Consider the following 16217-nt stretch of genomic DNA (forward strand, 5'->3'; position numbering starts at 1 on the left):
GGTTACTCATGTGGTTTGAGGCCGTATCGGGGTTGAGAATTAACTTGGAGAAGAGTGAACTCATCCCAGTAGGGAGGGTAGAGAATATTGATGATTTTGCCTTGGACTTTGGTTGTAGAGTGGGTAGTCTCCCGTCCACTTATCTGGGCCTTCCTTTGGGTGCTCCGTTTAAGTCAGTATCAGTGTGGGATGGAGTGGAAGAGCGTTTCCGTAAAAGATTAGCTATGTGGAAGAGACAATACTTATAAGGAGGGAGAGCAACTCTAATCCGAAGTACTTTGTCGAATCTGCCTATTTACTTTATGTCCTTGTTGAGATTACCAAGTTCGGTTAGACGAAGACTAGAGCAAATTCAAAGGGACTTCCTTTGGGGTGGTGGCAACTTGGAGCGAAAACCACATTTAGTAAGATGGGAGGTGGTATGCTTAAGTAAAAAGAAAGGGGGATTAGGGGTCAAATGTCTTTCAATTCTCAATAAGGCTCTCTTCTCCAAATGGAATTGGCGATACGCAAATGAGAGAAAGGCTTTGTGGAATCAAGTGATTAGAGGAAAATATGAGAAAGATAGAGGGGGTTGGTGCTCTCGGGAAGTGAGAAAGGCGCATGGCGTGGGGCTTTGGAAAGGAATAAGGATGGACTGGGAGTTGGTGGGTGTCAAAGGACAGCTTTGCTGTCCACACCTTCCTTATTTTAGCCCTCCACACCTTCCATATTTTAGCCCACACTTGCTGTCCACACCTTCCTTATTTTAGCCCTCCACACCTTCCATATTTTAGCCCACACTTGCTGTCCACACCTTCCTTAATTTAGTCCACCCTTCTTTCCTTATTTTAGCCCACAATGTTTCCTTATTTCTCCATTGATTATTCTGTACAGTTAGCATATATTATTTGATAGATTATAGTTTACATGTATAGGGCTAGAATCATGCTGTAATTTATTTGTTTTTTATTTGCTTTCCATGTAAAGCATCCTTGTAAAGTCTATATATAATATACAAAACTCAAGGCCAAGGTATTCGGTCATTCACACAATATTTTGACATGGTATCAGAGCAAGGTTGCTAATTTTTCTTCCCTCAAATTCTTTTCTGTCTTTTCGGTTTCGGAGGTGCCTCTCGTATCTTTCGGTCAAGTCTATGTTGATCTGTGCTGCACCCAACCACAACCATTTTTCTCAGTATTTCTGTGGTTGTTCAGTTTTCTTCTGGGACTTTTTTTTGGTCCATCCTTTTGTCTCGGGTTCTATTTTTTTCGGTCAAGTCTATTTATTTTCTATGGATTCCGCACCTCTGTGTGTTAAGTTTACAGGCATAAATTATTCTACCTGGGCATTTCAATTTGAACTTTTTCTCAAGGGAAAAGACCTTTGGGGTCATATTGATGGCACGGATGTTGAAAAACCATCAACTTTTGACAAATCTCAGGATGTTGGGTCTTCTCCTTCATGGGCTGTGCTTGATGCACGCATCATGTCTTGGCTTCTTGGTTCAGTGGAGCCTCATATTGTCACCCACTTGCGGCCCCATCGCTCTGCTCAATCTATGTGGGCTTATTTGAAGAAAGTTTATCATCAGGATAACGATGCTCATCGCTTTCAATTAGAACATGCGATTGCCACGTTTCAACATGGTAGTCTTTCCATCCAGGACTACTACTCAGCATTTCTGACTCTTTGGCATGAATATGCTGATTTGGTTACAGCGGATGTTCCTATTGCTGCTCTTTCAACTATTCAGACTATTCACGCGACTACCCGACGTGATCAGTTTCTTATGAAACTACGTCCGGAATATGAATCTGTCCGCTCCTCTTTACTGAATAGATCTCCTGTTCCCTCTCTTGATATTTGTTTTGGTGAGTTACTTCGCGAAGAGCAACGCCTTAGTACTCAAGCTATTTTGGAGCAATCTCATGGCAGTTCCGGGACGACAACTGTAGCTTATGCTGCCCAACATTCTAAAAACTTGCAATGTTTTTGCTGCAAGGAATATGGGCATATTGCTGCCACTTGCCCTAAGAAGTTTTGTTCTTATTGCAAGAAGAAGGGTCACATTATCAAAGAATGTCGTATTCGCCCCCAGAATCGTCAGGCCCACGCATTTCAGACTTCGGTTATTATCCCTCCTGTAGCAACTTCTGCAACAGACGACTCTCCTTCAGCTGCGTGCTCTATTCCTGCACCTCCTGCACCAGATTACTGCACCCCAGAAATGGTGCAACAGATGTTAATTTCAGCATTATCAGCAATGGGGTTTCAAGGTAACAATTCTACTAAACTCTGGTACGTGGACTCGGGGCCTCTAATCACATGACTAATAATCCCACCGCTTTGTGTCATGTTCGGCCCTACGCTGGTCAATCTTCCATTCAGACTGCCAATGGCAGCTCTTTGCCCATAGCTGCTATCGGCGATGCCTCCTCTAAGTTCACTGACGTGTTTCTTGCTCCTCAGCTTTCCACGAATCTTATTTCTGTTGGCCAATTAGTTGATAACAATTGTGCTGTTAATTTTTGGTAATGGTTGTGTTGTGCAGGACCAAGTAACGGGGAAGCCGATCGCAAAGGGACCTAAAGTGGGGCGCTTGTTTCCACTATTTTTACCTGTTCCAGATTTTTCTCCACTTTCTTCTATTAAGTCTTTTGCTTGTAATAATGTTTCAGATCTTAGTATGGTGTGGCATCGTCGTTTAGGCCATCCCAATACTCAAATCTTATCTCATGTATTGAACTCTGATTTACCTAGTAATAAGGATCGTTATTCTTTATCTCTTGAGTGTGATTCTTGCAAACTTGGTAAAAGTAAAACTCTTCCCTTCCCTTTGCATGCAAGTAGAGCATCTCATTGCTTTGATCTTATCCATAGTGATGTTTGGGGACCTTCCCCGGTTAGTTCACATGAGAAATTTAAATATTATGTGACTTTCATTGATGATCATAGCAGATTTACTTGGGTCTACTTTCTTCGCTCTAAATCTGAGGTCTTTCGTACTTTCACTGAGTTTTTAGCGTATGTTGACAATCAATTTTCTACTTCTATTAAGACATTACGCACAGATTCCGGTGGTGAGTATTTGTCTACTGAGTTTCAAGCATTCTTGGCTTCTAAGGGTATTATTCATCAACGTTCATGTCCCTTTACTCCTCAACAAAATGGAGTTGCCGAACGCAAAAATCGTCATCTTTTAGATGTGGTACGTACTCTCTTGTTAGAATCTTCTGTTCCATCCATGTTTTGGGTAGAGGCTCTAAAAACTGCTACTCACTTGATTAATCGTTTACCTTCTCAAGTCCTACATATGGAGTCTCCCTATTTCCGCTTATTTGCTAAGCAACCTAGTTATGATCACCTTCGTATTTTTGGTTGTGTATGCTTTGTTCATTTACCTCCTCATGAGCGACATAAATTATCTGCTCAATCTGTTCGATGTGCTTTCTTGGGATATAATATGTGTCAAAAGGGATTTGTTTGCTATGATCCTACATTACATCGTACACGTATTTCTAGGAATGTTATTTTCTTTGAAAATCAACATTTCTTTCCTATATCCTCTTCTACTGTGGTCCTTCCCTCCTTTGAGCAACAGTTCTCAGATCTTCATCCAGTCAGTTCTCGCTTTCAACCAGGTATTGTGTATACGAGACGCTCCCGCCCACAGTCTCTTTCAGTGGCTCACCCGATATCTGATCCTACCACGCTCCAGATGCAGTCAGTTGCAGCACCTTCAGTACGTCGCTCTTCTCGAGTGTCTGTACCTCCGAATAGGTATGGATTTCCCTCTTCCAGTTCTGGCAATTCTATTTCAGCCCTTACTGCTGCATTGTCCAAATTTGATATTCCCACATGCTACTCACATGCTGCTAAGCATGATTGTTGGCGACAAGCTATGCAGAAAGAAATTGCCGCTCTAGAGGCCAATCACACTTGGGACATTGAGCCCTGTCCTCCCACTATTGTTCCTCTGGGTTGCAAATGGGTTTACTCAGTCAAGGTCCGATCTGATGGAAGTTTGGATCGTTACAAAGCTCGGCTTGTTGCACTTGGGAATAATCAGGAATATGGTGTCAATTATGAAGAGACCTTTGCTCCTGTGGGTAAAATGACTACTGTTCGTACGATTCTAGCTCTTGCTGCTTCCAGTGATTGGCCACTACATCAGATGGATGTAAAAAATGTTTTTCTTCATGGGGATCTTAAAGAGTGTATTTATATGAAGCCACCCCCGGGATTGTTTCCCTCTCCGACTTCACATGTGTGTAAGCTTCGTCGCTCTCTTTATGGTCTCAAACAGGCTCCGAGAGCCTGGTTTGATAAATTCCGCACCACTTTATTACAATTTTCATTCAGGCAGAGCAAGTATGACACTTCCTTGTTTCTTCGGAAATCAGACATGGGTATTGTTGTTCTTTTGGTTTATGTTGATGATATTGTGATCACTGGTTCCGATTCTGCTTTACTTGGTCAGCTCAAAACTCATCTCTCCGAGTCCTTTCATATGAAAGATCTTGGGTCTCTCACATATTTTCTTGGTCTTGAGGTGCATCATAGTCCCTCTGGTATTTCCCTCAATCAACATAAGTATGCGAGTGACTTGGTGGCTACAGCTGGTCTACAAGGGGCTACTTCTGTTGATACTCCCATGGAATTAAATGTCAAGCTTCGCAAAGAGGAGGGCGACTTACTTGCTGATCCCAGTTTATACAGGAAGTTGGTGGGTAGTCTTGTTTATCTCACCATTACTAGACCGGACATTTCTTTTGCTGTACAGCAAGTCAGCCAGTTCCTTCAGACTCCTCGTCATCTTCATTTGGCTGCCGTTCGTAGGATCATACGCTATGTTCAAGGCACTTCTACTCGTGGCTTGTTCTTCCCTGCAGGCAATTCTACTCGCCTTGCTGCTTATAGTGATGCTGATTGGGCTGGTTGTGCGGATACCCGTCGTTCCATCACTGGTTGGTGTGTGTTCTTAGGTGATGCATTGATATCTTGGAAAAGTAAGAAGCAAGACAGAGTCTCTAAGTCATCTACAGAATCTGAGTACCGGGCGATGTCTCTTACTTGTTCTGAAATCATTTGGCTTCGAGGTTTGCTTGCGGAGTTAGATTTTTCTGAGACCGATCCTACACCTCTACATGTCGATAATACAAGCGCTATTCAGATCACGGCCAATCCTGTCTATCATGAGCGCACAAAGCATATTGAAGTGGACTGTCACTCTATCCGTGAAGCCTTTGAAGCTCGTGTTATCACTCTTCCACATATTTCCACCGACTTACAAATAGCTGATATCTTCACCAAGGCTCTCCCTCGTCATCGACATTGCTTGCTAAGTAGCAAATTGATGCTTGTTGATCAACCTGCATCAATTTGAGGGGGGCTGTCAAAGGACAGCTTTGCTGTCCACACCTTCCTTATTTTAGCCCTCCACACCTTCCATATTTTAGCCCACACTTGCTGTCCACACCTTCCTTATTTTAGCCCTCCACACCTTCTATATTTTAGCCCACACTTGCTGTCCATACCTTCCTTATTTTAGCCCTCCACACCTTCCATATTTTAGCCCACACTTGCTGTCCACACCTTCCTTAATTTAGTCCACCCTTCTTTCCTTATTTTAGCCCACAATGTTTCCTTATTTCTCCATTGATTATTCTGTACAGTTAGCATATATTATTTGATAGATTATAGTTTACATGTATAGGGCTAGAATCATGCTGTAATTTATTTGTTTTTTATTTGCTTTCCATGTAAAGCATCCTTGTAAAGTCTATATATAATATACAAAACTCAAGGCCAAGGTATTCGGTCATTCACACAATATTTTGACAGTGGGCACACAAATTTCCTTCAGTGTTGGCAATGGAAGGAGGGTGAGATTTTGGAGGGATAGATGGTGTGAGGATTCCCCTCTATGTGAGTCTTTTCCTTCCCTTTTTGCTTTGTCCGCTAAAAAGGAAGCTTGGGTGGCGGATGTTTGGGATCCCTTGGCTGAGGGTGGTAGGGGGGGCTTGGAACCCCTGCTTTTCAAGAGCCCTAAATGATTGGGAGGTGGAGGAGGCGGAAATCTTTTTGAAGCGTCTTCACGGGAAGAGAGTGCTTGAAAATGTAGATGATATGGTGGTTTGGAACGAATCAAAGAGCGGCAATTTCTCGGCCAAGTCTCTATACCTTACTCTAGAAGTGGACTGCCCTGTTTTGTTTCCATCTAGTTATATTTGGGATGTGTGGGTACAACCTAAAATTAGTTTCTTTGCGTGGGAGGCTGCATGGGGTAAGGCTTTAACCCTAGATCTTGTTTAGAAAAGAGGATGGTCCTTGGCAAACAGATGTTTTATGTGTCTTGAGAATGAGGAGACCATAAACCATTTGCTTCTTCATTGTTAAAAAACAAGGGCCTTATGGGAGTTACTTTTTACCTTGGTTGGGGTGTCTTGGGTGTTGCCCTCTTCAGTTAGAGAGACTCTTCTTAGTTGGCATGGTTCATTTGTGGGCAAAAAGTGCAGGAAGGTGTGGAGAGCTGCTCCTCCTCATATATTTTGGATGGTTTGGAAGGCGAGGAATAGATTGACATTCAAGGATGATGAGCTGTCAATTCAGAGATTGAAATATTCCTTTATCCTCTCTCTTTGGTCTGAGGTTAAGATGTTTATAGTCGAATGTCCTCAATCTATGGTTAATTTTATTGATTGGTTGGGATCCTTTTAAGGCTGTTTTTTTGGGCCAGTTGGTTTTTGGGTCTCTTTCTTTTTCTTTCTCCTTTTTGGTGGTGGGTGTATAGGTTTGTATACCTTGCATAGGTTTGTATACCTTGAGTCGCTTTTCTGGCGTCTCTTTATAAATGAATTTTTCTTTACTTATAAAAAAAAAAAAAAAAAAAAAAAAAAAAAATCTGAAAATCTTGACTTTTGTTTGCTTTTCAAATGCCTAATGCCTACTTTAAGATATGTATCTGTCAGTGGGGAACTTCTTTCAGCTTTCTCACTTTTGAATGTGTCATGTTTTCCTTACACATGTTTGGTTGATCATACTTCTTTTTCCTATTTTGTGTGTTACTATTATTAAATTTTTTTCAGACATTGATTTACTGTGGATTTCTGACCTGTTGTTGCATTGAGACCTTCTACAGGGCTTTTTACACCTCAAAATTGCTCAATGTTACTTATCCTTGAAAGAGAGAGTTCAAGCAATTCCTTTCTTCTATAAAGGTAAGATGAACTTCTCTTGAGATGAAAGATTTTGATGGAATTGGATTTAATATGAACAATCATAAAGTAAAAACTTGTAGGAAATCTAATAATTCTTTTTTCTTTTTTTTTCTTTTTTTTTTTTTTTTTTTTTTTGTTGATAGGTGAAAGCAATTTTATATAAAAAAAAAAAAGTATACACAATGTATACAAGAAACCAAAAACAAAAAGGTGCGGACACACAGGAAATCTAATAATTCTTAGTGGCCTCGTATTGTTTCTTTGAACTAGAGTTCCATTAAATCTCAATAAAAATTTTCGGTTCATAAATCAATTAATTGAATTTCTATGCTTGGTCTGGATTCAACAAAGATTGGTAATCTCATGAACAATTTGGTTTCCCTAGAAAGCCAAATCCCATAAGGGGGAGTTGTGAGAGAAAGACTACATTTTAGAAATGGAAAACACTTTGATACATGATAGGCTATTTAGTCAGGGGTAAGTAGAATGAAAGGGTTGGTTACTCCCCCAATGATCTCCAAAGCCCCATTCTGTCATGGGGTAGGGCCGTCTATCTAGTTCAGAATCTTTCTCCAAAGCCTCCCCTGATTTGGATTTTAGCTGGCCATGGCCTTTGGTGTGCAAACTAAATTCAACCCTACTTGATGGTCATCATTCCCTTCCACAGTTCCTCAGAATAAAGGAATCTCTATGGACATTCTTTAACCTACTCTTCGTAGAAACTGTTTATGAGAATCTTAGAAATGGAGAAGTGATAATTGGAGCTATAAGCTTAGCCAAGATTGGATTACTATGATTCTAACTCCTTTAAGAGAATAATTTTCTGCAGGTTCCTAGCTGACCAATGGATACCTATTTTATATCAAGGGTAGATTAGGTGCAATAAAGAGGATTTTGGTGTCATCTTAGTTAGCAAGCCTAGGATGTTGGAGAAAATTTAGTGGAATGTGAAGGAAGGGAAGGTTTTGGTGATGCGCACTACATTTAGGGGAAACCTTTTGTGTTGGCATTGCTCATTCATGAGCTTGGAGGACCACTCCCTTATGCTAGTTTTGGATCTTATGGATGAAAAGAAATTGGAGGTCATTTAATGACGTTGGATAGTCAAGCCCGGTAATAAAATCTTATTTTATATCTATTTTTGGTGAATGGGTTAAAGTGTACATAGAGGATCATGGCATGTCGATGATAGACTTTGTAGATTGGCTAAACATCAAATAAGGAGGGAGAGCGCTTTTTTTTTGTTTTCTTCCCTTTCCTTGGTTAGCCTTTAGATATGCTTCTTTGTGTACTTTGGTATGCCTCCTCTTAGGCTCTTCTACTATATTCTCTTATTTGCCTATCGATAAAAAAAAGAGGGGGAGGTGGCTTGCCTCAAATGGAGGTGGTTTCTAGTTTGAGGCAATAGTTTGGAGGTTATAGCTAAAATAGGGTATTTGAAATGCTTGTTGTAAAGTCAACCACATTGGAAAGCTTTATTACCACATGTGGGGAAGGGATTGCAGGTGTAGATGAAATCAATCAAAGTGGGGTAATTCAATTCTTTGGAGGCTTTATTTGCACTCTTTTAAGAGGGTGCTTTATGACTCTGGGATAAATATGTTGTATTGTTTTATTTTTTTACCAGAAACCTAATATCTTTTCTATTAATTGAAAAGAACAAGAAGGACAAGACCAATATCTGTGTTGTATTTGCAAATTAAGTATTTCAAGTTGATAATTGTTTAGTTTTTGTCCTAGAGAGTCAACATAGAGTGGTGCTATAAAGTTCAGTAAACTCTTAACACTTGTTTGAGTCTTTTAATATTTGAGAATTGTGTTCACACTTTCATGATGTTGGATTTATATGCGTGCTAGCCTAGTGGAATATAATATTAAATAATACATAATACAAATTTTTATGCTTTATAAATGCTCACCATTCACTAACTCCTTTAGGAGGGAGGTTGTCAGATTTGAGTGGATTCTTCCACCAGAAGGAAGTTTTAAGCTTGTTGGGCGTTCCTTCTGTAACCTTGATTAGATGGGTCTTACCAATCTTTAGCAGGATCATAGAGCTGGTACCATGCTTGCTTGAAGTCATCTTGGTTTGGGCTAGGCATTGAGGCTGAGAGTCTGGTTTAACTTAGAAGGTTGAAGAAGGCTGAATTGTTGGGCACCTCTAATATTTTAACAGAGGGTGATTTTGCACAGGTCTCTCATGGATGTCCCAGTATAAAAAGGTTCATGGAGGTATGGTCATTGGATGAGGAGGATTCTGGATCTCTCTAGAGAGATGTGTTGCTCTTTTTTTCTAGAGTATGTTGAGAAAATCAGGAAGCTGATAGGTTGGCCAAAAGAGGAGCTTCTATCCCCATCAAGTGGAGTGGGGACTTCTTTTTCTCCCTTGGTAGTCCTTGCAAACTTATGATTGTTATTCTTTTCCTAGTCTCTATATTCTTCTATAGTTTGCTTTTATCAAAGATTCCATTCTTGTATATGTATTGTTTTATATATTATTATTGCAGTTTTGGATAAAAAGGTGTTTTCATTGAAAATTCAGTTTCCTTTCTGTTTTGACTTGAAATTTCAGAAAATTATACCCAATGCTTAAGCTGACTAAAGTTTTGCTGCAGCATTAGATGTGCTTCAGGACAATATTGACGCCCGGTTAACTTTGGCTACCCTTCTCCTTGAAGAAGCTAAAGAAGATGAAGCCATTTTGTTGCTATCTCCTCCAAAAAATTTAGGTAGTTTCTATTTGATAATTGTTATCCCTTACTTTGTATTTGCATCCATGCAGAAAAGTATTCTGTGAACTTTCTTTTGGCTTATATTTCCAGAGTCTACAGTGGATCCAAATTCTGATGAATTTCAGCCATGGTGGCTTAATGGAAAAGTGAAATTGAAGCTTTCCCATATTTATAGATCTAAAGGGATGTCTGATGAATTTGTCGATGCAATATTCCCCTCAGTTCGAGAGTCATTGTTCGTTGAAACATTAAAGCAGAAGGTAACAGTGTGTCATTCAATTTCAGAAATTGTGTGTGTGTGTGTGTTTTAAAGCAGTTTTTAGGGGTGTGAATGTGAGAGAATTCTGATAAATGGCATACTTGTTATTAGTCATCCTTATGTGTTAATAAGATTTGGCTTCACAAACCCTTTATTTTATATATTCTAACTTTAAAGTAGGAATTTGTGTAATAGTGTTAGGTTTCCTAATTTTCTCTTCAGGGCTACCAAAGACCAAAACTATATCTAAAATATAAGGGCTTCTTTCTATAGATTAAGGACTTCTAGTCATCTTCTGCCATGTTTATAAGCCTGTGAATCCTTGTTACCTATTGTCTAGATTGGTTCATTGCTTTATGACTGAAGCTATATATAGACTTATAGAGTACATGCAGGCATACATGGGATGCTTGAAAGTAGGTGCAAAAAGGAATACAAATTAAAATATAAAAGTGCCCAATGACGGCCTGCAACAAAACTGAGGAGGGTGTGTCAGGCCATTTTAGTGCAAAAAAGGCCATTGATAAAATCTAAAATGCAAAGCCTCTAGTCTCCTCTTCCAATGGAAGTTCAGAAGAGGTCAACCTGCCTCTTTTCTGAATTTTCTGGGTGATTGGCATCGTGCCTAGCTTTATTTCTCTCTAGTTTTTTTATTTCTTTTGCAGCCTAGTTTTGATTCTTTTTGTATACTGCCTGTATACAGAGGATGCGCCCCCTGTTTTGGCGTATTCTTAATTCAATCTGCCTTTTCTATCAAAAAAGAAGAGTTCAAGCCAAAATGCAATCTCCTAATCACAAGAACTGAAAGGAAACAAAGGTGGTCTGCCAACTCCATAGAGCCTCTAGTCTCTTCTTCCAATGGAGGTTCAAGAGAGGTCGAGCCAAAATCTAATTTTCCAATCACGAGAACTGAAGGAAACAAAGAAGGTTTGCCATCTTCATATACTTCCCTTCTCTTTTCAAATGTCTATAGTCATTTACCCTACAAGCCTTATTGAACATGCTTAGTATACCCAAGAACAGCATCCCACCCATTAGGATAACAATTAAACTCCTACCTGAACAATTGCAACTTCCTAACCCCCTCTAAGACTTCCCACAAGAAGTTTGTTGCAGTTCCTAAATCTGTTCCTGACCAACATCAGAATAGAAAAAAAAGAAGATAAAAACCTCTTCCTAACCAACATGATGATAAAACCAAAGAGATAAAATAGACCCTGGACCTTGACTTATGAATCTCAAAATCAACCTGCAATCACATGCTCCACATCATTTATTTTACTGTATTTTATTTTTTTTACATTTGATGTTGCCATGCATCACCTTAACCAAGTCACTTGAACTTGAAACATAAATATTTGCCATTCTAGCATGTTTAAAAAGTCACCCCTTTTGACACAATATGTGATCTCAACCTCCTGTTAATATATTTTTTACTAAAAGTATTATTAAGGGAAAACTGCCTCTTTTTTCAGGTTTTTGATAGTTCAGAAACATCCTCTATAGTTTCTAAAACATCCTTGATCTCTCTTTTAGTATGGTTATTTTAGTAGAAATCTTCATTCTTTTAGAGCATGATTTACATTTTGGGCTCAAATTCTAACAGCTTAAGTTTTTAGGAAAATTGGTCATTTAACATAGTATGAGAACTCTGGTTAATTGAAGATCTTGGTTTTAATTCCTGCTCCCATCATTTATCTCTCCAATTGTCTGTTATCACATAATTGTGATTTGTGTTTAGCTCTTGGCATCTATGCCTCCCATGTGCAGGTAATGGGCCCACACATGACGGGAAGTGTTGAGCATGGTATGCGTTATGGGCCCAAATCTTAACCACTTAAGCTTTTAGGAAAATAGTTGTTCAACAATTTTATTTGACTAACTTGTTGATCTTTCTACTAGGAACAAGGAAATGACATTTTGGTTTATGACCAAAACGAATACTGAAAAAAGGTGTTTTATTTTCAACTTTTGGCTTCTTTGACATTCCTTGAGTTTCTTCAGGGATAAAAATGAACATATTGAAACAGAATTTATTGTGAGACGAAATTTTGGTGTTGTTTAAATAAAACTTAAAAGAGGCTATTTGCCTCTTTTTGGCATTTTTTAACCCACTATTTTCGCTTTTGAAAAAAGGCACAAATCACTTTTGCAGATAGATTGGATTCTAAATCTATAATACTATTTCCTTTGCGGTTTTTTCAAAGTTCTAGGGGCTTAAGGTAAGGGGACCCGTTATCTCCGTATTTGTTTGTTCTAGCTATGGAGGCGTTTGGTTGCTTTATGGGAAAGGCAAGAGAGGGTGGCTATTTGACTGGTTTCAAAGTGTTAGGAAGAAATGGGGAGGGCTTGGAGATCTCCCATTCGTTGTTTGCAAATGACACTTTGGTTTTTTGTGAGGCCACCACCTCTTCCCAAATCACTCATTTGAGTTGGTTACTCATGTGGTTTGAGGCTATTTCGGGTTTGAAAATCAATTTAGATAAGAGTGAGCTTATTTCGGTTGGGAGGGTGTCAAATGTAGTGGAGTTGGCTTCTGTAATTGGTTGCAAAGTGGGTGTGCTCCCAACCACTTATTTGGGCTTCCCTTTAGGAGCTGCCCATAACTCAGTGGTGGCTTGGGACGGGATCGAAGAAAGGTTCAGAAAGAGATTAGCATTGTGGAAAAAGCAACATATTTCTAAAGGGGGAAGGCTAACTCTGGTCAAGAGCGGGCTAGCTAGCTTGCCAATCTACTTTATGTCACTATTCCGAATGTCGAGGAGAGTTCGCTTAAGGTTGGAGAAGATTCAAAGGGACTTTTTGCAGGGTGGTAGGGCTTTAGAGAGCAAGCCTCACATAGTGAAATGGGATATTGTCTGTTTAGACAAAAGAAAAGGAGGCCTTGGAGTTAGACATCTTAACTCTCTAAATAAGGTTCTCCTTTGCAAATGGTTTTAGCTCTATGCTAAGAAGAGGGATGCCCTTTAGAGAGAAGTTATTTGTGGTAAATTTGGGGAATTGGAAGGGGGTTGGTACTCTAAGGAAGTGAGGGACAACTATGGAGTTGGGCTTTGGAAGGCTATAAGGCTCTTGTGGGAGTTAGTCTATTCCAGAACTCTTTTCGTCGTGGCAATGGGAGAAGGGTCGAGTTTTGGAAAGATAGATGGTGTAGGGATGAGCCTTTATGTGTGTCCTTTCCCTCCTTGTTCGCTTTAGCTAGCTCAAAAGAGGCGTGGGTGGCAGATCTATGGGTGCAATCTCCTGAGGGGGGTGGATGGAACCCGAGCTTCTCTAGACCTCTTAATGACTGGGAGATTGGAAAGGCGGGGTGCTTCTTGTCAAGGATTCAAGACAAGGTGGTGGTGGAGGAGAGGGAGGATGTGGCGTTTTGGGCGGACACGAAGAGTATATCCTTTTTTGTTAAGTCCCTTTATTCTATCCTTGAGGAAGTAAGGGTAGACCTTTTCCCTACTAGAGTGGTGTGGAATGCTTAAGTTCCTCCTAAGGTAAGTTTTTTTGCTTGGGAGGCAACCTAGGGGAAAGTTTTGACTTTAGACCAATTGCAAAGGAAAGGGTGGTCTTTAGCCAATAAATGCTCCCTTTGTTATGTTAATGAGGAGACAATTGATCATATTCTCTTGCATTGTGGAAAGGCAAGGTTGTTATGAGAGCTCTTATTCTCTTTGTTCAAGGTGAGTTAGGTGATTCATTCTTCAACTAGAGAGACCCTGTTAGGGTGGCATGGCTCGTTTATTGGAAGAAAAAGGAAGAAAGTGTGGAGAGCAACGCCTTTGTGTCACTTTTGAACAATTTGGAAGGAGAGAAATAAAAGATCTTTTGAGAATGTGGAGCTTTCTGTTCAAAGACTGAAGTTTCTGTTTTTATGCAGCTTATTATCTTGGTCAAACTTGTTTGTAGAACATTCACCTATGTCCTTAGTTGATTTTATTGATTGCTTAGGGTCGGATTGAGGGAGGGAGTATTTTTGTTTTCCCTATCTTTAATGGTGCTTTTAGGCAGCCCTTGTATATACCGTGTGTACCTTAGTGCACCCTTTTTGGCATTTTTATACAATTTGCACTTACCTATCAAAAAAACATTGTAATACCATCTATTAGAAACAATTTATTGTTAGAACCTGATGCTTCTGAGGTATTTTCATGATTGGAAGTTGGAGTTGATGAGTCCATTTTATCCACTCCACCATTTTTTGTGTTGGTCCTTTAGATTGTTTAGCAGGTGTCCTTGAATAGTTGCTTCTTAGTGAAGGCTTTTTACAAATCATTGAGCTTTTGCCCAAATTTCTTTTATAGCTGAGAGGTGTGGCTTTCTAGTGCTCCATCCAAAGCTTGTTTGTTTGTTTGTTTGTGTGGGTGTGTTTTGGCTTTTTTGGGGTCTAGGAATTGGTGTGGGAGAAGATCCTATTGACAGACCATCTTATAAAAAGGGGTTGGTCTCTTGTTAATCATGTTTTTTGAAAATATAGGGAGGAATAGGTGAATTGCATTCTCTTCCACGAGGATGGTCTTTGTACTCTTCTCCCTATCTGGTGTGCATTGGGCGTTGCCTTGTTTTATGAATGACACATTGTTCAGGTAGCGTGGCAACTTTATCAGGAAGGAATGGAAGAGGGTGTGGTAGATGAAACTTAGTGCTTATCTTGGTGTGTATGAAAACAGACAAGGAATCTTTTAGAATACTTTGGGGAGGGTCTTGGCCCTGCTTTATGGTTGTAACAGTTTTTCCTTTTTCCTCTAGTTTTGGAGCACCTCCTTTTTAACTCCTGCATACTAGGTTGTGTGCTCTTTTCATATGCACCTTCTATCTTAAAATACTATTCATACATTGCCTATCAGACAAAAAAAGATGCTGGCTTTCTTCTCCATCCTAATAAGATACAGAATGGCCATCAGTTTTCTTAATGGGTTAGGGGAGAAAAAAAGAAAGAAAAATGATCCTAGGATTCAGGGTACTCCCTCTTTTGGAACAGAGATTCTATATGCAATGTCAATAACATGGAGAATAGGGTTAAGCACTGGGTAGGCCATTCAACCAGAGTAGACAAAAAGATGCATGCAGAGGTAGGCACATTTTGGCCATAGCCAGTGTGGATGTATAGTTAGATTATGTAGTGGAGCCTCCCAAAGAAGTTCAATCTGTCCCCAAGAGTGTGTTGAAGTTTAATTTTTATTTTTACTTTTTTGTTAATTCAGTTGTAAATCTCTTTCAAGTGGAGCTGTCTTTTTCCTAGTTTAGTACTTCAATTTAGCTAATATCTTCTCATGAGCACCTGAATCATTTCTTTTGGTGCTTCCTTATCTTATCAAATATTTAGTCTTTTTTTTTATATTCCAAAAATGAATTCACTGCTAATTTTGTCACTGTTAGTCCTTCTGTTTTTCCATTTCAATTTCCTGAATGATGAATAGAAGGGACAAGGTAGGTGGCAGTAGTTATCCATGTGGTAGAAGCTATTATTGTGTTCCAAAAAAACTTTTAAAAGATGGAATTTTAGTGCCAATTCCAGCTTCATTTCCTGAAATCTTTTGTGGCTTCTTGTTTAGTTGCTTTCAAAAACTTATCCTGGTGGAAGTTTCATGGATTTTAATGTTTGATGTAGGAAAAATGCCTAATTTACAGAACCGTAGAGTAACATTGCTATGGAGTTATATTGCTTTGTTGTATGGGATAGGCATATTACTTTAAGAAATAATTATAAAAAATATACTATTTTTTTTCATGTTCATGAGAGGGATGAGGAATTCTCCCCACAAATACACAAACCTGATTTAAACACTAAAAACCTCTGTTATACAAGGAGATTTGTACAAAAAGATAGATCACAAAAGAATATACAAGGAATTCATCTCCTGAAAACCAGCTAGGCCTCTCTCATTATTGGCTCAACCTTAACAGTGTACATTCCAACTGCCAACTGAGCCAAATGACATTCTAAGGAATGCCTTTAAAATCATTTATACAAGAGGCCCAAAAAAAAGCAAAGAAATGAAATAAATCCCATAACATCTCTAACGCCCT

General features: G+C 39.3%; 1 protein-coding gene across 2 annotated transcripts in view; it reads left to right on the forward strand.

Moving 5' to 3' along the window:
* Nucleotides 1-16217, forward strand: part of LOC117908592 (general transcription factor 3C polypeptide 3) — a 51910-nt gene that overhangs the window by 24760 nt on the left and 10933 nt on the right. For both annotated transcript variants that reach the window (XM_034822242.1, XM_034822243.1), the window contains exons 9-11: nt 7127-7205; nt 9821-9934; nt 10028-10197. In XM_034822242.1, coding sequence (XP_034678133.1) covers nt 7127-7205; nt 9821-9934; nt 10028-10197 — 363 coding nt within the window. The remainder of the gene's footprint in view (nt 1-7126; nt 7206-9820; nt 9935-10027; nt 10198-16217) is intronic.

Source organism: Vitis riparia, chromosome 19, assembly GCF_004353265.1.
Source record: "Vitis riparia cultivar Riparia Gloire de Montpellier isolate 1030 chromosome 19, EGFV_Vit.rip_1.0, whole genome shotgun sequence".
NCBI classification, from domain to species: Eukaryota; Viridiplantae; Streptophyta; class Magnoliopsida; order Vitales; family Vitaceae; genus Vitis; species Vitis riparia.